The sequence below is a fragment of the Mesocricetus auratus genome, unplaced genomic scaffold, assembly GCF_017639785.1.
Source record: "Mesocricetus auratus isolate SY011 unplaced genomic scaffold, BCM_Maur_2.0 Super-Scaffold_15014, whole genome shotgun sequence".
Lineage (NCBI taxonomy): Eukaryota > Metazoa > Chordata > Mammalia > Rodentia > Cricetidae > Mesocricetus > Mesocricetus auratus.
This window is the reverse complement of record NW_024429186.1, coordinates 57,009,335-57,033,402: the sequence shown is the minus strand read 5'-3', so window position 1 is coordinate 57,033,402 and position 24,068 is coordinate 57,009,335. Positions and strand designations below refer to the sequence as shown.

The 24,068-nt window shown below is 39.9% G+C and overlaps 1 protein-coding gene across 10 annotated transcripts in view; it reads left to right on the top strand.

Moving 5' to 3' along the window:
* LOC101822410 (MIA SH3 domain ER export factor 2) overlaps positions 1 to 24,068 on the top strand; it is an 87,446-nt gene that overhangs the window by 46,069 nt on the left and 17,309 nt on the right. For all 10 annotated transcript variants that reach the window (XM_040743031.1, XM_040743030.1, XM_040743029.1 and 7 more), the window contains 10 exons: positions 533 to 604; positions 1,886 to 1,990; positions 4,857 to 4,979; positions 8,502 to 8,622; positions 9,825 to 9,871; positions 10,993 to 11,083; positions 15,660 to 15,798; positions 21,680 to 21,781; positions 23,144 to 23,204; positions 23,680 to 23,715. In XM_040743031.1, the coding sequence (XP_040598965.1) occupies positions 533 to 604; positions 1,886 to 1,990; positions 4,857 to 4,979; positions 8,502 to 8,622; positions 9,825 to 9,871; positions 10,993 to 11,083; positions 15,660 to 15,798; positions 21,680 to 21,781; positions 23,144 to 23,204; positions 23,680 to 23,715 (897 nt within the window). The remainder of the gene's footprint in view (positions 1 to 532; positions 605 to 1,885; positions 1,991 to 4,856; positions 4,980 to 8,501; positions 8,623 to 9,824; positions 9,872 to 10,992; positions 11,084 to 15,659; positions 15,799 to 21,679; positions 21,782 to 23,143; positions 23,205 to 23,679; positions 23,716 to 24,068) is intronic.

The window sequence follows — 24,068 nt, the reverse complement described above, 5'->3', positions numbered from 1 at the left end:
TGTGTAACTGATGCTGGCCTCAAACTCATGATCTTCCTGCCTGTACCTTCTAAGAACTGGGACTACAAGTGGGCACCCCTACACTTTGCTCGTTTGTACATTTACTTGGAAAATTTCCATATTTGCTGCGGAAGTAACCATAAACAATGTAATGTGAATAACCATAGTGAAGGAGATACACACACACACACACACACTCACACACACACACATTTTAACTTACAATATTTATAACTTTTTTTACTTTAAATTCTGGCATAAGGAAAATCCTGATGTGTGTGAGATTATTTAAAATATGAATTAGTGGGTTCATCTTGAACCTGAAAAGTGCTGTGATACATTGAATTTGTAAAGACGTACTATCATCACATAATTTGTAAAGTCCTTGTGAGCACATGGTAAGCAAGCTGACATGTCCTCTTCATCTGGCATCTCACTTTTATTAATAATAAATTAACAATGTATCTAACTAATGCATGTTGTCTTGGAGAAAAAGGGGCTTATTAAATACTTACTGATATTGTCTTTTCAGATGACAGACATTTCCAAAAGGATACAATCTCTAGAAGATGAATCAAAGTCTGTCACGTCACAACTAGCTGAAGTAAGTTGAATTACTTTAATTGGTCTGTCACTTTTGATGAACATTTATGTTTTCATATTATCATTAGGTATATGAGTCAGAGCTCTCCAGAGGAACAGAATTAACGGGATGACATCTATCATACCTATCTAAAGGGGATTTATTAGAGTGATTGTCAGGCTGTGGTCCAGTTAGTTCATCAATGGCAGTCTACCAACAGAGTTCAAGAATCCAGTAGTTGTTCAGTCTGTGAGGCTGGATGTCTGACCTGATACTCTCAGCATACACCGGAATCCCAAAGAAGTAGCTGTGATGCAGTGGAGAAATGGACTTGCCAGTGAGGGTGAGGACAAACAAGCTTCCTCCCTCCATGTCCTCAGATAGGCTGCTGCCAGAAGGTGTAGCACCTCAGAAGATCCAGATGCAAGGTCGTCTTCCCACTTCAGATGATTTCATTAAGAAACATTACTCACATCTTGCTTGGGTTTTAGTTAATTCCAGATATAGTTGACAACCAAGAATAGCCATCACATTAGGTAATAAACTATTACGTTAGTGTTTGAAATAGAGGGAATGTTAAATATGGACTTGTTTTAACTAGAGTTACTTTGAGTGAAATTCCTTTTCCCCTGGATAGATTTAAACTATGGCTGTATATGAGCACTCTTAAAGTTGTGTAACATGTAACGATAGTAAACAGAGTTGCTTCCTGCAGTATCAGGTTTACAGCAGGAGACAAAGAGTAAGTAGTGTGGGATCTTTCTGGAACAATTACTCCTGCACTAGTGAGTGTGGAAGAGAGATGTCACCAGTGGACTGTAGCCAGGACACCTCCTGAAAGCCTTCAATTGTGGGTCCAGTTTCTTTTCTAAAATCACAAAGTGGGCAGGCAAGAAAGCAAGATTTTTCTGACGTGTACATGGCAGTAGTAGTCGCTAAGGGCAGCAACCCATTGTTTCAGCTGTTTCTCCAGGTCATTCTGTTCCTGGTAGCAAGGGAAGCCATGCTTGGCAAATAGGCAGAGCAAGCAGTGTTTTAAGTAAGTCACTAAATAAACCAATAACTCAGTAACTAAAATTGTTCTTTTCTATCTTTTCTATTTCAGTAGTTAACAGAATTGTCCTCATAGTACATGGAAGATTCAATAATTTGATCAAAGTTACATAGCACATGAGTGTTGATACTGCCTCTGCTGTTAATAGTGGCATGTTTTGGTCTTTGCTTAAATTTTATGTTCTTTGGAGAACATAAACAGGAGGTTTTCTGTTAAACTGTTATAAACTTTGTATTTCTTTTACTTAGGCTAAAACTACCCTTAGAATATTTGAAATAAATGAAGAACGACTTAAGGGAGTAATAAAAGATACCTTGAGTGAAAATTCTCAACTTCAGGAAAGCCAGAAGCAGGTTTGTAGCCTCCAGATACTCTTTGGATCTGAATATAGCCTTTGATGTTCTGGGCACCTCCCAACTGACTGACCCATGTGTGGAGTTGTGTAGTGAAGGAGTAGGCTTTTGAGAGCAGGCTGTTTCCCATGCAGACTTCTATCTCCTATAAAAGATTTAAAAGTGTGTCCTCCTGTCTCTGTCTTCTCCCATGAAAGCAGTAAGACAAGGCAGATACTCACAGGACACAGCGCCTACCAGCAGTCCTCACAGCAGAGAATGCAGTAAGAGTTAACACATTACATGGGGCCTAGAGGAAGGAGGAGTTCTGGGGGCATGGAAAGTGAAAACGTAGCTTTTATTCTCAACCTCCTCTCACTTTGGCACTCCTGCACGTGTGCCCTCCCTTCTGTTGTCCTCATGCAAGATTTGGCATGAAAATTCTGTTTGTCTTTCTGTCTTCTCCGCCCCGTTTCAGACAGACCTCTCTGTCTGAAAAGGTCTTGTTTTTCATTTTTTATAAAGATTTCATTTTATTATTATTATTTTAACTATGTGTCTGTATTTGTGTGCATTTGTGTTCATGATTAAGGTGCCCTCAGAGGCCAGGAGAGGGTGTTGAATCTTCTGGAGTTGGAGTTGTAAGTGGTTGTGACCAACTTGATATGGGTGTTGGGAACTGAACTTCTCTTAGAGAATAGTGCATGGTATTAACCACTGAGCAGTTGCTCCAACTCCTTGTTTAGATAATTATTTTCACTTCTTCATGTTTTTTTTTTTTTTTTTTTTTGCTACAGGGTTTCTCTGTGTAACAGTCCGGACTCCGGACTATTCTGGAACTCACTATGTAGCCCAGGCTGGCCTCAAACCCAGAGATCTTTCTGCCGTGCTGCACATTTTTAAAATAAAATTTTGACATTGCTGCATTGTCTTCCCTTTCCACTTTTGGTTTTGAGACTTGAATGCTGTGTAGATTATGGGGTCTTCTTTGTTTTCTGCGCTTTCTTTCTTTATGAACAATATCTTTCCGTTGTCTTCAGCTCTGTGAGATTATGTGATGATGTGTCACGTAGTGTTTCTTTCATATGTTGAACACTTTCATTCTGGAAACTTTTGATTCTGTGGGTTACTAGAATTATTTATTGTGATAATCTAAAATTTTATTTGTTGATTTTGTGTGTGTGTTGTGTGTGTGTGTGTGTGTGTGTGTATGCATGTTAATGTGTTCATGTGGGTACATATGTGTAACTGTGTGTAGAGACCAGAGAGAGGCCAGAGGCCTTAACAGTACCAGGAATAGATGGATCCCTTTCCTCCTTTTTTTTTGGAAACAGAATCTCTATGTAATACTGGCTATTCTGGATCTCCCTATGCAGATCAGGCTGACCTTGAACTCACAGAATTCCAACTGCCTCTGCCTCCTGAGCACTGAGATAAAAGGTGTGCGTCCCTGGGATGGGCTAGGTTCCATCTTGTTGTCCTAAAGTCCCATTAGAAAGTGGTTGGTTACTTTCATTACACTTATGCCACTCCTGTCCCAGGAGGCATATCTTGCCAGTGTTTGTTATTGCAGTTTGCATGGTTCACAGACAGGTGACATTGATGACTACTTTTTTCCTCTGTTGCATGCATAACACCTTTCAGCACTATTGAAGATCCCCAGTAGGGATGAAACATCCAGCTATATGTATGCCTAAAAGAAACAAAGATGAGTGGCAGAGAATGAGATGTGTATATGCATGTCTAGCAGAAGACAGGAGCAGGAGGGAGGATGGAGAGAAAGCAGGAGCATGAATGTGTGTGCATCTGTGTGTTGGTATGTGCGTATGTGTGCAGGCACCCAAGGAGGCCAGAAGAGGCCATTAGATCCTCTGGAATTATAGGCATTTGTGAGCTTCTCAGTGCAGGTGCAGGGAATTGAGTGTGGGTCTTCTGCAAGAGCAGTATGTGTTTTTAAGTACTCATCTGTCCCTCCAATTCCCCAGTTCTTCCCGTTTGGTTTCCACTCATCACTCTCTTACTACTGCTTCCAAATCATGAGCCTTTCTGGATGGCGTGAAGTCATCTTATTTTCTGTTTGTCTAACCGGCTTAGGTTTCTTCTGTCTATTGTCTGTGGAATCTTTTATCACAGTTGTGTCCCTAATGCTATTTGTCCATTTCCTTTTGGGTTGATGCCTTTCCTTTTACGTCTTTGTTGTGTCATCTTAGATTTCAGAGAACATGGTTGTGAGGACTCCTGTGTAGATTTCCTATGCTATAATCAAATGTGTCTCCTCCTCACTTCTACCATGTAGCCCATGCTAGACAGGAACTCACAGTGCAGCTCAGGCTCAGAGCATCTGCAGAATTTCTGTTCTAGATTAATAGTATTCTTGAGGGTTATCTGTCTTCAGATAGTTCTGAACAAAGCAGCATGGTGACTTAAAAAAAATCATTAAAGTAGTGATTATATGGGATAGGAAGAAGAATTGATTAGATTTATCAGACAAGTATGTGTCAAAATCTTGTTCTTGATAAAACTTTACCTTGTAAATCAGTTGGAGAATATTTGTTATTTCACAGTTTTCTTTTTTTTTTTTTTTTGGTTTTTCGAGACAGGGTTTCTCTGTGGCTTTGGAGGCTGTCCTGGAACTCACTTTGTAGACCAGGCTGGCCTTGAACTCACAGAGATCCGCCTGCCTCTGCCTCCCTAGTGCTGGGATTAAAGGCGTGCGCCACCAACGCCCGGCTATTTCACAGTCTTCTGTTTTGAAAGTTCTTTATAAAAGGGAGCCACATCTGAGTTCCTTTTTTAAGTAGTAGCCTTGCCTTTTTAATATCTTTTAATGATCCATATAAACATGTAAATAAATGCATCTAAACATCTGTTACTGTTTTCCTGTCAGCTCTTACAGGAAGCTGAAGTAATGAAAGAAGAGACTGATGAACTCAATAAACAGAAAGTAACACTTGAAGAATCCAAAGTACAAGCAGAGCAAGTCCTAAATGATAAAGAAAATCAGATCATGGTAATGGCTCGTTGGTTTTGGTGACTTGTTGACCACGATTTCATACTTAATTGGAAATTCAAATGCTTTTAATAACTTTTATTGCTGTTGTGTCATTTCTCATTTCAAATGCTTCTTGAAGACACATAGATTTCTAATATATGTTTACTCCATGTCTTTGTCCTCCACTATTTTAGCCTGGTGTTTATCAATAAAGAAGAAAATAGTGATTTTTACCTTTTCTTGTTATGCTCACATTTGCTGCTGTTTGTTTAAGAAAATGTTTAGAAATTGGGTTTATAGTTTATATGCATTGGCTGAATATTCTTATTATGTCTACTAAGTTTGTGTTACTTACTTCATTCATACGAAAGCTTTTTAAAACATTAAAACTCGGACTGGGAAGGTGGCTCACAGGATAAGTCATGTGTTTCATAAGCCCAGTGATATTAGTTCAGATCCCCAGATTTTAGAAGCTGGATTTAGTAGCATAGTATCTAGTGCCAGTGCCGTGTAGTAGCGAGATGGAGGCAGAGTCCGTCAGAAGCCTTAGGCCAGCTAGCCTGGCTTCCACAGTCCTGGAGAGCCCTTTCTCAAGCAAGGTGGAAAGGAATGAGTGACCCTAAAGGTTGTCTTCTGACTTCTGTAGTTTTGTTGTGGTGTGTGTACTTGAACCTATACATAGGGCTCTCGGTTCACACCCACATACACTAATTGGAACTTGAGTCTAATTGTAGGAATAAAAAATTAACTGTATATAGGCCATTGAGTGTACTCAGTGGGTAAAAGCACTTGGTGTACACTTCCTGACACGAGTTTATTGGATCCTTAGGACTCACATTGTGCAGGGAGAGAACTGACTCTCACAAGTTGCCCTTTGATGTTTGGGCATATGCCATGGCACATATGTTGCTCCCCACTAAATAAATAAATGTGAAAAAACAAGAAAAATGTTTTCAGTAGACTCTAGCTTTAGTTTTATTCACAGTTTGACATATAGTGGACTCTCTGAATTCAACCAATCACAGAATGGTGCTCTTAACAATTCTGGGCTGATGAGATACTTCACTGAGTAAAAGTGATGACCTGAGTTTGGTCCCCAAGCCACGGAAAAGTAAAAAGAGAAAGCCAACTGACACTTCCGTTGTCCTCTGACTTTCATGTGCTTGCCCTACATTCTTAATTCACAGGTACACCAAAACAAACCCTGATAATAAATAAAAGAAAGTAATGGCATCTGTACTGTGCATGTGCAGACTTCCCGTCATTCCCAGAATGATCGGCATAGCAACTGTTAAGGTAGCATTTGTGTTGTATTAGTTATTACAAGTAATCTAGGAGCAGTTTGTGTGTATAGGAAGACACATGTAGGTTATATGCAAACACTGTTACCATGTGTAAAGGGACTTGAACACCCATGGAGTTTGTATTCATGAAGTGACAGTAGCAGGTATCCTGGAGGCAGTGCTCTGTGGATGCCGAGGGATGACTGTACTTTCCTTCCTCTAAACTTCCTTACTCTACTTGGAAGCTCAGGATTCTTCCTAAATGAGAAAGGAATGGGATGTGAGACCTCAGCACTGCTCAGGGTTGCAGGGCATTTTGTTTGTGGCAAGTACTTTTAGATGGCACTTCCCGAGAAATGCATGGTGCATAGTCATCTTGTTACTTGTACCGTCACACTTGGTTTTGGTCAGGAGGCTCAGAAGCACTGTTACCTATGTTTCTAGAAAATATTCTTCACTTCAGAAGGTTAAAAAAGCACTGCTGAGCCAGGCATGGTGGTACACACCTTTAATCCCAGCACTGGGAGGCAGGCAGATCTCTCTGAGCTCCAGGCCAGCCAGGGCTATATGGTCAGACTGTCTCAAAAAACAGCAGCAAAAAACAGTTGGAGAACTTCCAGTGCTCCATTCCAATTCTTTTACAATGTGTCTTTCTTTGTCTCAGTTGTACTTGTAGCTATTTACACGAATATACCAAGAATGTATGGCTTATGTTTTTGTGGATTCGTGCATATGAGTTTCCCTGCAGCTGAGGTTACAGGGAGTTGAGAACTGCTGGATATGGGTGCTGGGAGCGAATTTGGGCCTTCTGCAGGATAACATTTGCTCTTAACTGCTGAACCATCTCTCCAGCAGAGAATTAATTTTTTTAACTTGTGTGTATTTGTATGTGCCCATGTGTAGATATGTACATGTGAGTGCAGTGCCAAGTTGTCTATGATCTTTTTATAGACTTTATAGATATTTTATAGATTTTGTATTTCTCAGAGATGAAACATCACACAACTTTTACCCCCCTTATGTTAATGGCCACTCTGTAGGTGTCCACACAGGCTAGAAGAGGCCATTGGATCTCCTGGAGCTGGAATTACCAGCGGTTTTGAGTGCCTGATATGGGTGCTGGGAAAGGAGCTTAGATGCTCTAGCAGAGTAACGAGTTCCTAACTGCTGAGCTGTCTCCCCAGTTCAACTCCTATTTAGTAAGATATGTAAGAAATGCCATAAGAACCTATTTTAGGGACTGGGGAGACGGTTTAGTGGGTTAGTGCACTTGCTCTGCAAGCATGAGGACCTGTGCTTGAATTCTAAGCACTCACTTAAAAGATGAGCTTGGCTGTGCATGCCTGTAAGCCCAGCACTGGGGATAGAGACTTTGGATCCCAGAGCTTGTTGAATGGCCAAGCTTCTGAAGTAGTGGAGTTCTGATTCCATGGGAAGCTAGAGTGTGATAGAGGAAGACCCTCCATCTTCCTGCCTCATGCTCTTGCAGCCATGTGCATACTCATGTGCATTTGATACACACAGAAGAAAATACTTTATTGTTTGCAGTCATATAATATGGTTAGCAAGAACGACCCTTATAAAACAGTGTTTGATTTTTGTTTTCTCTTCTCTCTTTCCTTTGTTTCTCTCTTTCCCTCCTTCCCACCCTCCTGCCCTCCCTCCATCCCTTCCTTCCTTCCTTCCTTCCTTTTTTTTAGATACAGAGTCTCAAGAGGTAGTCTTTCCTTACCAGAACTCACTTTGTAGATCAGGCTGGCCTCAAACTCAGAGATCTGCCTGCTTCTGCCTTCTGAGTGCTGGCATAAAAGATGTACCATGTTCAGGAAGTTTTGTTTTTTATTTTTTAAGGCTTAATAGTCAATAAACATTGCAGTCACAAAGCAAAAACCAAACAACTACTTAAGTATCCTAATGGCAGGTAGAAAATAAGAGCACATGATGATGTATTTATGTGGATTGATTTAAAATTTTATTATATTTAAAACATACTTGTGTATGTATGTGTGGGGTATGTGCATTCTATGATATGTGTACAGAGTTCAGAAGACAGCTTTTGGAAGGTATTTCTCTTACCATGTGGATTCTGGGGTTCAAACTCAGATCATCAGACTTAGTGACAGTGCCTGTACCTGCTGAGCCATCTCATTGGCTCTGGATTGAGTTTTAAATTACTGTTACTAAATTCTAAATTGTAAAGCTATTAGCACGAGTCATTACCTTCTCTTTTTGTTTTCTCCTTTTGTTCAATATCCAGTCTTTGATGGAGAGCCTGCTAAAGATGAAAGACTGGACTTCCTTGTTTGGAGAAGATGTAACAGATGATGGTAATCTGGATTTAGAAGTCAAGAGTGATTTAGAAAATGATGTGCATGTAGGTATGGTGCCTGGCTTCTTTTTTTCTCTTCATTCTACACGTGTGTCATGTTCCTCGTACACTTGTACTTGGCTGTTACACAGAGAAACTTTTGTCTCGAGAAACAAACAAACAAACACAAAATGTTAATGAGGAATTGGTTTGAAAATACTGTAAATAGCTCAATGGATCTTAGTTTTGTGTGCCATAATATAACCAGCAGCTGTAGTAACAATTTGTGGTGGCCAAGATTAACATACTACAATCTGTCTAAAGCAAAGGGCTTCACAAATTATTCTGACACCCATATGATTAGCAAAAAAAGAAAAAAGAAAAAGAAAGAAAGAAAGAAAAAAAAAAGGTTCCACAGTGGTTATGATCAAAATTTTTAAGTTGTTATAATGCACGCCTTTAATCCCAGCACTCGAGAGGCAGAGGCAGGTGGATCTGTGAGTTCGAGGCCAGCCTGGTCTACAGAGTGAGTTCCAGGACAGCCTCCAAAACAATACAGAGAAACCCTGTCTTGAAATCCCCCCCCCCAAAAAAAATAATGAAGAGATGTATGATACCTAGGACAAAGGAGAAGGAGGCTGCAACTCTGAAGAGGTGATAAAACATTTACTCAAAAGTCTAGCTAAATGAGGTGGTGAGAGTACATAACATTTCAGGACAGATGGACACACTGCTCCTAAAATCGCTAAGGGGAGCTGTAATAAAGTTACATTTGTATTTTTTCATGTTAATTTATCATGTAAGAAATAGTTTTCTAATAGACTTTATGTTTGGAGCCATGGTTCACTAATACTTTGGATGCTGTAATGCCATAAGAGTCTAAGCGTAGTTAAGTTCTTGGACAGTGTTTAGGTGAATATTCAGTTCTTGTTAGGACTTTGTAGTACATTAAATTGCTTTTAATGTCGAGTTTGCTGAATGTAGGTCACTCTACCTTATATAAATTATTATTTTTATTTTAATTACTGTTTTTCTGAGACAGTGTCTCACTGTAGCTCAAGCTGGCCTGGAATTGACCATGTAACCCCGGCTGGCCTCAAACTCATGGCAATCCCCTTGCCTCAACTGTGAAGTGTTGGGATTGTAGGCAAGAGTTCCTAAACTCACCTCCAAATTGTTTATTGTGGCAAGAAAAGGGTTTGTAAGACCAGCTGAGGACTAATGCGTTCATTTGGATGTCTTCAATAATTATGGTTTTATTTTTCCCTGTAGGTAACCAGCCGAAGGGAGTTTTGAAGAAGCTAATTTATGCTACTAAGGTTTGTATTATGTAAATATAAAGATGAGGAGGAGGACCTACAACAGAGATTAAATCTGTCTGTCCTTAGTGACTAATTTAAAGATTGCTTTTATTGTTTTCTTATAAGGTTATATGAGAAATGATTAGAATTTTCTTTTCCTTTAATTTATTTATTTTATGTGCATTGGTGTTTCGCCAGCATGCATGTCTTTGTGAGGGTGTTAGATTCTCTGGAACTGGAGCTACAGACAGTTGTGAGCTGCCATGTGGGTGTTGAAAGTTGAACCCGGGTCCTCTGGAAAAGCAGCCACTGAGCTGTCTCTCCAGCCCCTAGAATTTTCTTTTATCAATTGCCTTTTTTTTTAAAGATTTATTTATTTATCACATATACAATGTTCTGCTTATATACCAGAAGAGGACACCAGATTGAATTGTAGATAGTTGTGAGCTACCATGTGGTTGCTGGGAATTGAACTCAGGACCCCTGGAAGAGCAGGCAAGTGCTCTTAACCTCTGAGCCATCTCTCCAGCCCTATCAATTGCCTTTTTAATTTAACTTTAGATATTTACATACTTAGAGAATTTAGAATAATTTCAAATTTTGCTCACCCTTCCGTCAAAAATACTTAAAAAATGAAAGACGGGCGTTGGTGGTGCACGCCTTTAATCCCAGCACTTGGGAGGCAGAGGCAGTCGGATCTCTGTGAGTTTGAGACCAGCCCCCAAAACATACAGAGAAACCTTGTCTTGAAAAACCAAAAAAAAAAAAAAAACCCAAAAACCAAACAAACGAAAAAAAACCCTAAATATTAATGTATTTATTTTGTAGTTCCCTTTGTGCAATGTTTTCCTTCTGGTTTTGTTATTTTCTTACCCCTGTGGCTCCATATACTATTTTGAGAAGTAAAATAATAGCTTTTTTTTCTTCTGGTTTATTCCTTCTGCATGCTCCTCACTAATCTGTGTTAGAAGCCCTGATAATGTAGTGTGAAGGCTGCTTTAGCAGCTGCACTGATTATGTTGTCCATGAGAGCATCATCAGAGGGAAAATATCTGTAGAATAGTAGTATGGGGTGTGTCAGGGATGTGTGTGTCCTTGTGTAACTGATTATTGCTTTTCTTTTTCTTTCCTTCTTTAAGTTAAGTGCTTCTTTAAAAGCCTTGGAAGGAGAGAGAAACCAAATTTATACTCAGTTATCTGAAGTAGATAAAACAAACGATAACCTTACAGGTAAGGTTTCTTATTGAGCATGTCTCCTTAAAGAAAATGAATTACTTCTGAGTTTTGTTGTTAGTGGTAAAGGTATTATACTGTCTTTTATATTTATGAAATAATCTTTAAAGCATGTAGGACTGTGGAGTACGGTGCATCTTAGGGTTTCTATTGCTGTGAAGAGACACCATGACCATGGCAATTCTTATAAGGAAAACATTTAATTGGATCTGGCTTACAGTTGAGAGTTATAGGGCCTGTAAACTCTATAAACACATTAAAGTAGTAGACCATACTAGTAGTTCCACTGCCAAAGATCAGTTTCACAGTTGTCCATCATCATCGTGGTGACACACAGGTAGACGTGGTGCTGGAAAAAGAGCCAGGAGTTCTATATCTAGATCTGCAGGCAGCAGGAAGAGAGAGAGCCACTGGGTCAGGCTTGAGCATTTGAAACATCAAAGCCCACCCCCAGTGACAACTTCCTTCAACAAGGCCACGCCTCCTAATAGTGCCATTCCCTATGAGCCCATTTTCATTCAAGCCATCACACGGTGTTAAATATTTGATATAGTTTTAGGTGTTAAAAAGTTTTCAATGTAAAATTTTCTTAATTTTTTTTTTATATTTTATTTTCCAGTTTAAATTTAGATAAGAAACGAGGTTGCTTCACAAGTCAGTTCCAGGTCCCTCTCCCATTCCCTCCCCTCCTCCCGTGCCCCCCCCCCGTTATCCCCTCATTTCCCCAGGGAGGGTGAGGCCCTCCATGGGGGTGTCTATTCTTAATTTTTTTTTTTTAAATTGAGAAATTGGTGTTCAGTAGTGGAACTAGTGTGGTCTACTGCTTTTAATGCATGTATAACATACATAGTGATGTTAGACCTATGAGAATTTTTTTATTTGCTGATAATGTTCACATTGAAAAATAAATTCTACCAGTTGTGTTTGGGATGCTTAAAATGTATATCATGTCTCACTATGTCAAAGAAAGAAATTCATATTTTTATATCTGAAAAGAATGGATGGACATACTCAAATGTCTGTACTGGCTAACTCAGGAAGGGACCACAGGCATCTTTTTATTGTATTTCTCCTCATCTATATTTTCTTTCCAAAACAGTCAGTTATTGATCCAGTTACACATGCAGCATTAGCCAACAGCTTCTGCTCATGGAGCTTCATTTCCTTCTGCCTGATGCCTTTCCTGCCAACAGACCGATGATCACAGACAAGGCCCCTTTACTGGTTACCCAGCTAAAACAAAACACACAGGAAAAATCCTTTCAGTGCGAAGAAGGAATGTCTCAACTATGTAGTCAACCATTGCTACAGCTGCCCAGAACTTCACATGTCTCTCTTTTAACTCTCAACTTGTCCTGTCTTACAAAGAGCAGGCAGACTTGTTTGAGTGTGGACCTGTGCTCTATTCCAGACTTGATTGTTGGGAGGCCAGATTCGGTGTCATTTTACTTCTTCATGACCTCCAAGACCAGTGTTGAGATCTGATGAGAAAAAGACCAGAAGGACCCTTGTCTGAATCTCAAAGGCTTTAAATTTTTTTTAAAATTTATTTTTCAGTTTAAATTTAGATAAGAGACAAGGTTGCTTCACAAGTCAGTTCCAGGTCCCTCTCCCTTTCCCTCCCCTCCTCCCGTACCCTCCCCCCAACCCCCCCCCCCCCATTATCCCCTCATTTCCCCAGGGAGGGTGAGGCCCTCCATGGAGGTATCCTTTAATTTTTTTTTTTTTTAATGAGCAAGATGTGTAAAACAGATTGAACCACTGGATAAAAATTGCTAAAAAATGACTGTTGCTCTACTCATTGATTATAGTACTTGTATTTTTATTAGATCTGAAAAAAAAAAAACACTAGTCTAACTTAAAAAAAAAAAAGGCTGCTATCTGGGAAGAAGAGTGTTACCAGCATGGAAGATCTAGAGAGGAGGGAGTAGGCACTCTGTTGTCAAGGCAGCTCCATCGTGGCATGTATTAACGTGTTTGTGTCTTGGTAGAAGAACCAGGGTAGCAAGGAATCAATTCACCGGTTATTCCATTGCTTCCTCCAGTCTGTGGGCCAGTCTTTATTCCCTCCTTCCCTGCCCCAAGTAATATTGGAAGCCTGTGTCTGTGTATAGCATTCCTCCAAATCCAACTTTCTTTTCTCTTGGTGTTTTTAAAAATTATTTAATGGTCTTTGTGTATTTATTTTATTGATTTTTTTTTTTTTGCTTGCATATATGTCTGTGTGAGGGTGTCAGATCCCCTGGAACTGGAGTTACAGACAGTTGTGAGCTGCCATGTGGTCCTCTGGAAGAGCAGCCAGTGCTCTTTTTTTTTTATTTAAAGATTTTATTTATTTATTATGAATACAACATCCTGCTTCTATGTATGTCTGCAAGCCAGGAGAGGGCACCAGACCTCATTACAGATGGTTGTGAGCCACCATGTGGTTGCTGGGAATTGAATTCAGGACCTCTGGAAGAGCAGTCAGTGCTCTTAACTGCTGAGCCATCTCTCCACCCAACTTTCTTTTCTCAATGGAACAAAGTTTTCAATAATTTATTTTCATCTAATGTGAACGTTTTCCTCTAACCATCTCTCTTCTCCCCTAGTCTCTGCCCTTTTTGGTTATCATTTACAGTGCTCTTTTCTGGAGTCAGTGTTTTTATATAACCTCAGACTGTCTTGAAGTCCTGACCTTCCTACCTCAGACTCCCACATGTCTGCATATATAGGCTGCTAATTACCACACCTGGCCGGTACAGTGCCCTCTTAAAATAAAGTGTGTGGGTTCAGTGCATAAAAGCCCTGTCTGCTGAGTCTGACAACCGAAATTCAGTCTCCAGTGGAAGGAGAGAACAGGCCGATGCTAGTTGTCCTCTGACCTTTGCATACACAGACACAGACACACGCACAGACTCGGGCACACACACACAGATGCGGGCACACACACACACACACACACACACACACATTTTTTTTTGAGCTGTACTTTTTTCCCCACTCCCCTCCCTCCTCTCTTCCTTTCCATCCTTCCCTCTGCCCCCCCCCCATGCTCCCAAACTAATTTTTAAAAGTTTTAAAGTGAAGTATGAGGTGAGACAAAAGAGCTAGAGTGTATAAGGGTAAAAGGATTGGTGTTGCTTTGTGTCAGAATGATTCAGTTATAGTGGAGCTTATATTGAACATTGATTTCTGCTAAGTGATTTGTTGGAATTGACTGACAGCATAGATGAACATTTTTTTAAAATATGGATGTACAATTTTTGTAGAAAACACCCCTGCATGATTTCCTATACTGTATATGCACCATTTACTATTAGTGTATTTACACAAACTGTTCTTTTGGTCTGTATATTTAATTAGTTGGTATTTTAGAATAACTATATCCCATTATATATAGTTACTAAACTTTTCTATGTTATGATTTTGAAACTGCTCTTTTGAGGCATAGTGCATTTTTCCTTGTGTTAGCTTGGGTCACACATGTTTTGGGAAATGATTCCTTAGAAGAGTCAGAGTTGAGGTTCTCATTTCAATGTTAGAGCTGTTTAGAGTTGTAGTAATTACAATGAAAGAGAAATAGATGTTTAAAAACAGTGGTGTGCTAGTTTATACAGAATTCATAATCACTTGGAATTGTTCATTTCCATTTTCTGTGTGTCCGTGTTCATGTGTATAGAGGACAAAGGCCGGTCGATGTTCACGGTTTTCTTCAGTTGCTTTCTACCTCGTTTGTTGAGAAAGGCTTTCACTAAACCAGGATGGGGCTACTTGGCTAGAACAGCTGCTCAGTGAGCCCCAGGGATCCTGCATTTCCCTTTCCAGTACTCTGACAGGCTTATGTGGTTGCTGGTGACCCAAACTGGAGTCCTCATGTTTGTACGTTCAGTACCTTACTGACTTATCTTCCCATTTTTGTGGGTGATTCAGTAGTTTAGCAGTTGAAATAAAGTTAAAGTCATTATTCTTTCCAGTCTTGATCTTGTTTGAGACATGGTCTTCTCACCAAACTGGAAAATGAGCATTTGTTATCTGCTAGCTTAAATGATGATGACACATGTATAGTTTTGACTTAAAAAGAAGGCTGGTTTACTATGATACTGGTGACTGAACCAGGGCTCAGTGTTCTAGGCCAGGGTTCTACCACTTGGCTCTGTCCACCAGCCTGAACGTCAGGTTACTGAGGTGACTTCTCATTAGGTTATAAAAGACATTCAGCATAGGAAATAAGAAATGCTGAGTTGAAATGCCCACTGTTGAAACTCTCATCCTCACAGCCTTCCTTCAGTGATTGTTGCCTCTTAGGTTGACAGTCAGATGCTAGAATTACAATGTTGAAGGTTTGGGAGATCCTCATAAATATTAATATTAACAGTTTAAAAGTACCATCTTAGTGAAAAGCAATTAGGCAAACAAAATACCTTAGAGATTTTCTGTTGTTGCTGGAGGAAGTGTATTTTGCTGTTATTTGTAGTAATTGTCTATAGCTACTATCACCCTGGGCATGTCCAAACTTGTCTATCTTTAATAGGCTTTATTTTTATGAAATTCCTTTAGTTTTGTTTCTTTATGACTTCAAACCTTTCTCTAGAGCATATCAGATGTCTGGAGTCTGAGCAAGCATCTCTGCAGTCAGCTAACTCAGAACTTGAAAACCAGAAACAGAAGCTTCAGCAGAAACTCACAGTGATGACGGAGCTGTACCATGACAACGAAATGAAGCTTCACAGGTGCGAAGTGTTGGGTAACTCCATTGAATGGGAAGCATGACTTTAAAGTATATGTTACATATTTGAGGCCTTACACATGTGATTATTGGATGTTATCAATTATATGGAATTATTCACTTTTTTTTGTTTGTTTTTTTGAGACAGGGTTTGTGTGTGTAGCTTTGGAGCCTGTCCTGGACCTCGCTCTGTAGACCAGGCTGGCCTTGAACTCACAGAGATCCACCTGCCTTTGCCTCCTGAGTGCTTGGATTAAAGGAGTGCATTACATCACCCGGCCACATAATTCACTTTTAAGAATGTTATTTGGTCTTGAACGTTTTTCTTCATGGAAGAAAATGTAAATATGTTGAAATTTCTAAGCTGTCTCACTAAATCTTCCTTAGTGTCTAGTAAGCATTTATCTAATGCTGACAAACTGGGTCAGGGAATCTGAGTGGTCTCTTTGGATGGAACTGCCTGGTATATGTAAAACTGAGTCCTTCCTTCTGTGCAAGTTAGCCTTGCTTAATACTCCTTGTTTTTGTTACTAAATGGCAGTGCCATTTGCTTTGTGTACAGGGCAGCTGCTCGTTAATCCTTAAATGCCCCTTTTGTGTCGCATATTTGTTTGTGTTATCATTAAATCCTGTCGACCTTCCTAACCTTTAATCTGATGGCATTTTTTTTTTTTTTCGAGACAGGGTTCCTCTGTGGCTTTGGAGGCTGTCCTACTCACTTGGTAGTCCAGGCTGGTCTCGAACTTACAGAGATCCACCTGCCTCTGCCTCCCGAGTGCTGGGATTAAAGGCGTGCGCCACCAACGCCCAGCAATCTGATGGCATTTTACCCTCTGCCGATTCTCTGGTTAAAGCCATCATTGGCAGTAGTTGACTTATCACAATAGTCCTATGAATGATTGTCTTCACACCTTAGCTTACTGCACTGTCTTTTCTCTGTAGCTTCAGAATTATTCCTAAAGCATGAATTGTGGGTACTGCCACTGTGTTTCTTGGATCCCCTAAGTGCATTTAAGCAGATTTAAAGTAAAACTTAATCTTGGCTTCTCAGAGCCAAGATTACTGTACCTGCTTTCTGGCTGGCTCTAGCCTATTCTATGTCTCTTTTCTTTGTTGCTCTCTGTTGACACTGGCTTTCTTAATTTTAGGTGTGCCAGGCACATCTGTGTCTTAAGGTCTTTTATGCCTTTTTTTTTTTTTTTTTTTTTTTGCTTGCAGTGGCTGGTGTTCTGTGTGCTTGCATGGTTTGACCCTTTGTTTTATTTGGATCTGGGTTCCACTGTCATCTTTTTTTCCCCCCCATGGTTATTTTTTTTGTATTTATTTTATTTATTTTTTTCTTTTTAAATTTAAATTTAGATTAGAAACAAAGTTGCTTCACAAGTCAGTTCCAGGTCCCTCTCCATTTCCCTCACCTCCTCCCGTGCCCTCCCTCAACCCCCCCCCATTATCCCCTCATTTCCCCAGGGAGGGTGAGGCCCTCCATAGGGGTGCCCATAGTCTGTCATTTCATACAGGGCAGGGTCTAGACCCTCCCCCAAGAGTTCAGGGTGAGAGTGCATCTCTTATTGTTGGATGGGAGTCCAAAGTCCATGTGTATACTTGGGATAAATACTGATCTACTGCCCAAGGCCCAATAGATTACCTAGGCCTCCTCAGGGCTGGTTTAACCCCCAGAAACAGATGACCTGACAAGGGTTAACTCTTGAATCCCAGGCTGATGCCTGGGAATCCAGCATGGGGCTGGTCCACTGTCATCTTAAAGAAGGCTTCCCTGGTACCCTGACTAAAACAATACCTGCTATTCTGTTCCCTTACCTTTCTTCACAGCCCCTTGTGTGCTCTAAACATCATGTCCTCCACCTCACATTAATTTAAACTCTGTAAGAAGCATCATATTTTTGTTTATATTCCCAGTACCTAAACTCAAAGGAAAATAGGTTTCCAGTCAATATTGTGCTTAGTGTACTTAAATATTGACGGCAGGGTGTGCCTGTGCACAGAGATGCCCAGATATAGGCGGAGAAAAGACCCTTGAGATACCTACTAATCCAGCAACTGCAGATTTCCAAGTATGAATTATAGCATAGACTTTTCATTATAAAACCTAGCAGACTTTTATTTCCCTTTAGGAAGTTAATGGAAGTCCCTTGCCAGTCCTTATCCTTCATACAGTATGTATGTATGCATGTATGTATGTATGTGTGATGTAAAGTATTGATAACTTTGTAACCTTAAAGCCTGTTGTTTCGGAGCGTTCATGGTCTTTCATGGTATACTGAGAATGATAAAGCTCCTGAGATACCCAGTGTGAGCACTCCGGTTGAGGACTAACACAGCAACTTCTTTCAATTCTCATTCTGTAAATAAGTGTCCTTCTCTGAGTGCCACATCTTTTGAGAATTTTTTTTATTTTGGTGATGTAGCTGTTCGCATACACCCCAAACATGTGCTTTAGTGCTGTCAAGTGTACTTGATGGTAAGAAGGCCATGATATATTTTGTGGAGAAAATACCATGTATCAAGTGAACTTTGGTTATAATTTAAAGTGCTGTTGGCTATGAGTTTAATGTTAGGAAATCTACAATTTAGATTAAGTAAGACATCTTGTATTTTGTTTGAGACTGTTTCATGTAGTCCATGCTGGCTTGACCCTGATTACGTAAAGTCAACTATGACTTTTAACTCTTGATCTTTCTGCTTTCACTTTCTAAGTGCTTGGAACAGATGTTTGCCACCATTGTAGTTTTCATTTAGTTTTAAAAAGTGATTTATCATGCTGGGCAGTGGTGATGAACGCCTTTAATCCCAGCACTTGGGAGGCAGAGGCAGGTGGATCTCTGTGAGTTTGAGCCAGCCTGGTCTACAAAACTACAGAGAAAACCTGTCTCAAAAACCAAAACAAACAAAGTGATTTATCATTTTAAGTTATGTGTATGTATGTGAGCCTGTGCACCCAGTGCTGGTGCGTGCAGAGTTCGGAAGTGTTGGATCTCCCTGGATTTGTAGATAGCATGCAGTTATGAGTCACTGGATATGAGTGCTGGGAACTGAACTTAGGTCTTCTGCAAGATCAGTATGTACTTTTCTTAATGGCCAAATTATTGCTCCAGCCCATAGAAGTTTATTTTTATTTTATGTGTATGTATGAATTCCTGTATGTCTATGCACAAAATATGTCTTTATGCCCCCTAAGGCCTGTAGAGGGCATTGCATCCCTTGAAACTGGGCAACAGATGCTTGCGAGCTGTCATGCGGGTACTGATTACTGCAAGAGCAGTAGTGTTGCTAGGCACTGAGCCATATCTCCAGTCCCATGGCAAGTTTTAAATAGAGCACCTACACATAAAACAAAGTTGTGTATTGTTTAGTTGATAAGTTTTATGAAAAGAGGTCATCAGAGCAGTAATCCTGTATTACCCCAGGAACCAGTGGTCCCAATATTTAATAGTTCATGGTCACTTAATAGAATAGAATGAGCTCAGGCAACAGGAACCCACTCTGTATTTGAAAACAAATAGAGAACATTAATCTCTGTTGAGAAATGAGTGCTGGATGGTTGGTCATTCTCATTTACTTCCAACCTTTGTACTACACTCACACTTAGTAAGTTAAAACTTGCCATTCATCACAGACCTTGGGCCTTTTAGGATGACTTAAGGCCATAAAAGAGGTTAAACTTAACCAAATATAAGAGATGGAGGATAACCTCAGGGTTTTAGTTAGTAAACTGTGGATTAGGGTATTCATTGTTTTGGGGTTAAAATGAACAATATTGGAAATAAGTTTTGCATATAAAATAGATTTGAAGTTAAAGAAAGACTTCTGAGTGTATGTTCTAGTTTTTAATGAGTGATGCTTAAAAATTCAAAGGTAATTCTGTAGATTTCCAAAGCAGTGATGAAAAGCTGCATTGTGTCTTGTTCATATGTGTTCACACTGTGATTTAATGTATTAGTTTACTTTCTGTTGCTATGACAAAACAGCATGACCAAAAGCATCTTGGGGAGGAAAGGGTTTATTTGGATTATATGTCCTGATCACAGCTGGTCATAATGAGAAGTCCAGGCACAACTGAATTAGAGGCCATGGAGGAGTGCTGTTTACTGCTTTGCTTTCCATGGCTTGATCAGCCTCCTCCTATAACCCAGGGGTGGCACCATTTGCAGTGGGTGGGGGGCCCTCCTGCATCAATCAGCCATCCAGAAAGTGCCCCATAGGCTTGCCTACAGCCAGCTTGTGGAGGTATTTTCTCAGCTGAGATCCTTTTTTTCCAAGTTCCTGTAGTTATGAGAAGTTGACAAAAACCTAATTAGCACGAGTATTTTGGATACCCAAATATTATATAGTCTGTTCTGAATTCACTCACTGCTCAAGCTGAATTAGGATATAGAAAGTTGGTAGAACTGTTAAAATGTTAGAATAAATTCTTGCCTGTATAGGGTATAATTTAGGTCCAGTTGTTTTCTAGATTGCCTTTTTAGATTCAGTTAATCTCTTGATGTTTTTCATGACTGATACATTATGTTGCTTGCAATTTTTTAAGTTTAATATGGGAAAGAAGTGAAATATTCGAACCTAGGAGTTTAGTGTGCTGCTTTAAATATGTGATTTCTCTTTGAAGTTCCATCAGTAGAGTTCACTTTCACAGTGTAGAAATTTGAACTTAAAGGCTGTATTAGGCACTTTTCTGTTGCTGTGATAAAATACCATGGCTGAAAAAAACTAAACAAAATAAAGCAAAAAACCCCTAAATACCAAAGTACTCTGATCAAGGCAGCTAGTAGAAGGGAGAGCTTGTTTTGGCACATGGCTGCAGAGCAAGAGCCTGTGGTAGTGAGGGGAGCATGGGAGCAGGTTCTTGGAGCAGGAAGCTGAGAGATCATGGCCTAAACTTGAAGAAGAGGGAGGAGCCCGGAAGAACGGTGAGGCTATATGCTCCCAAAGCCTGCTCCCAGTGACAACCATGTGACATGTGGTAACATGCTGGTAAACTATGAACCACAGATATGACAATGCCACCCGCTGATTCTTAGCCATCTTGGTTTGTGTTAAGTACACTCTGACATGCACAGAGTGATGAAATGTCTTGTTGGTTCATTTCTCAGAGCCTATTGTTACACAGTATATGACTGTATTTGGTTTCTCTGTGCTCTGTTTTCACTTTTATGCAGTGGAAATAGTAGCCCTATATAGCTGCTGACTAGTTTAATACCCACAGAGAAGTCTAGCAACAGTTTGGCACACACTAGTAGTTCAGCAAGTTACCTGTTACCTGCTAGTAGTACAAGAAAAAAGTAGTGCAGGGATAGTGCTGGTGCTTGTATTATCTATTCTCTTATTATTTTAAACTACCAATTAAAATATAGCATTCAAGAAGCAGACACAGGTGGGTCTTTGTGAACTAGAGGCCAGCCTGGTCTACAGAAGCAGACACAGGTGGGTCTTCGTGAACTAGAGGCCAGCTTGGTCTACAGAGTGAGTTTCAGGTCTACATTGTGAGACCCTGTCTGAAAACACAAAACAAAAGCCATAGTTTTAGTTGTTGGCTTCTTACTAGCAAACATAATGCCTCATTACATGAAACCCTGATAAATGATAGTCACAACAGTTTTTATTGATATTTTACTAGATACATTACAATAATGTAAAACACTTGAGACTGTTAATACCAATAGCACTGTAATTGAGAACAATGTGATCTTGGGTTTATAATGCTAAATTTCATATGAGAAATACACAGACTTTATTTTTTTGCATGTGTCCTTTGTCGTGGTGTATGGAAATTGCTTTGTGGGATACACCAGTTCTGATGTGATTTTAAAAATGTAGTTGATTATGTGAATACCATACATTAAAAGAAATGAAATACTCTTTGTTTTAAGGAAATTAACAGTAGAGGAAAACTGCCGATTAGAGAAAGAGGAGAAACTTTCCAAAGTGGACGAGAAGATCAGTCATGCGACCAAGGAGCTGGAGACCTACAGGTATGAAGTGCTCATTCTTGTTGGGATGCTCAGCAGCAGGAAGCAGTAACAGAATGGCTTTGTTTGTTTTTGAGACAAGGTCTCTGTATCCCTGGCCGACCTGGAACTCACTCTGTAAACCAGACTGGCCTTGAACTCAGAGATCCGCCTGCCTCTGCCTCTGCCTCCTGAGTGCTGGGACTAAAGGTGTGTGTGCTGCAACCACCACTTAGTGAATTGGCTTATTTTTATTTCATTACTTTGCATTTGAATTTCTTGGTATTTTGCATATATTCAGAAAATATTAAAAGGAAAAAGTTTTTTTGGGGGGGACTTTGATATATAAGTATAGGCATATTTTCTGTTAATATCAAGAAGTTTGTAAATAGTTAATTGCTGTGTGTTGGCACTGGGAGGTAGAACAGAATGATCACAAGATCAGGGCTAGCCTTGGCTAAATATCGAGTTTGAAGCTAGCTTGGACTACACAAGACCCCGTTTCAAAGAAGGAAATAGAGCAGTTAATTCAAGCTCATTCATTGGGCTTTGTTCAGATGGGAAAGAGCATACACAGTATTAACATTCAATAAGTGTGCCACTAATTGAACAAGCCATAATTGGCATTTTAGTAAATGCTTGGCTATGGTTTTTGGTCCAGTCCTCAGTGAACCTAAGGAAACACTAGGATGTCTGTTAGAAAGAGGCACACCACAGCAGCTTGAGTCATAGGAACAGTTCTCTTTACCTTAGGAAGAGTAAATTTGGGCTTTGTCTAAAAGGACAAATTACTTTCTTTGTTTCATAAAGGCAGTAAGTTATATTTTTCCTCTCCTGATCTGGGTGGTGGTGACAGAGACAGGCAGATCTTTATGAATTCAATGCCAGTCTGGTCTACAGAGCGAGTTCTAGGACTGCCAGGGCTACAGAGAAACCCTGTGTTGAAAAAACAAAACAAAAAAATAGTTCCTCTCCTGGAACTCTGTTAAGATGACAGGATCTGAGTTAATCTTTCAGGATTCCATGTCCTGAAAATGAAAACCTGAGGATCAGGCATGGTGGCTTGTGCCTGTGACTTCTGTACTTAGGATGGAGGGATAGGAAGATTATAACTGAGCCTGAGGCCAGGCTGAGTGAGACCTTCTGTACAGTCTAAATCTTTGTGACCTTGTGTTAGCCACACCCAAACAGTAGTGCTCACAAGATTTAATTGAGGTTAGAATTAGTTGAGGAGAAGATGATCTTTAAAATCTGTTAGCATCTCTCAAAAGATGAGTCTTGCAGTTATTAAATAAGGTAGAATATTCGTGTTTGTATTCTTGTAGCCACGTGCTCTCATTCCTTATTATATGTTACCACAGTGGAGTAACTACTTGTTCCTTATAGACAGCGTGCCAAGGATGTGGAAGAGGAGCTGGAGAGAACAATTCGCTCTTATCAGGGGCAGGTATGCATGTCATATGACTGCTGTGTCCACAGTAGAGCACATTGACTTGATACAACTGATGCAGGATTGTGGCTTCCACCCCTCCCGGGGTGTTTTGTAAAACTGAAATATACCCAGGGAGCCAAAGATGCTGAAATAAAAAACTTCTGAAACTTTCCTTTCTTTGTTAATGAGGATTATGCAGCCCAAACAATGTCTGTCACCATTGCAGTCCCATGTTCTGTTCGTTATCTGCTCCTCGGAAACTGTTGTAGCTGGTCATCACATGCGGTTTGTTGACAGTAAAACTCTTACATTCAGTTTTTGTTTACAAGTTCAGCAGAGTAAATCATCTGTAAACATGAAATTATGCTTTCAAAATCCTTACAGTGCCTCAGAGGTGCCTCAGCAGTGTGAGTGTATGGTTTGGGCCTTACATTTTAGTGGTGGGAATGAATGCTTTTATTTAAAAATAATCTTAATAACTATTTTTTAGGTTATTGCTCATGAAAAAAAGGCACATGATAATTGGGTAAGTTTTTAAGTTCCTTTATGTATACTACTCATTTTAGATTAGGTAAAAATATAGACAGTATTTGCCCGGCGGTGGTGGCGCACGCCTTTAATCCCAGCACTCGGGAGGCAGAGGCAGGCGGATCTCTGTGAGTTCGAGGCCGGGCTGGACCGATAGCCTCCAAAACAATACAGAAAAACCCTGTCTCGTAAAAACCAAAAAAAGATATATATATAGTATTTAAAAATTAATTGCTTTATTAATTTTATTAATTTTACCAGTCTTGAAATCATGTTACAAGTCAGACCATAGGAGGCACTGAGAAGTAGTCATCTTATTTTGTGCTTTATTTGTACTTTTCTCTCTGAATG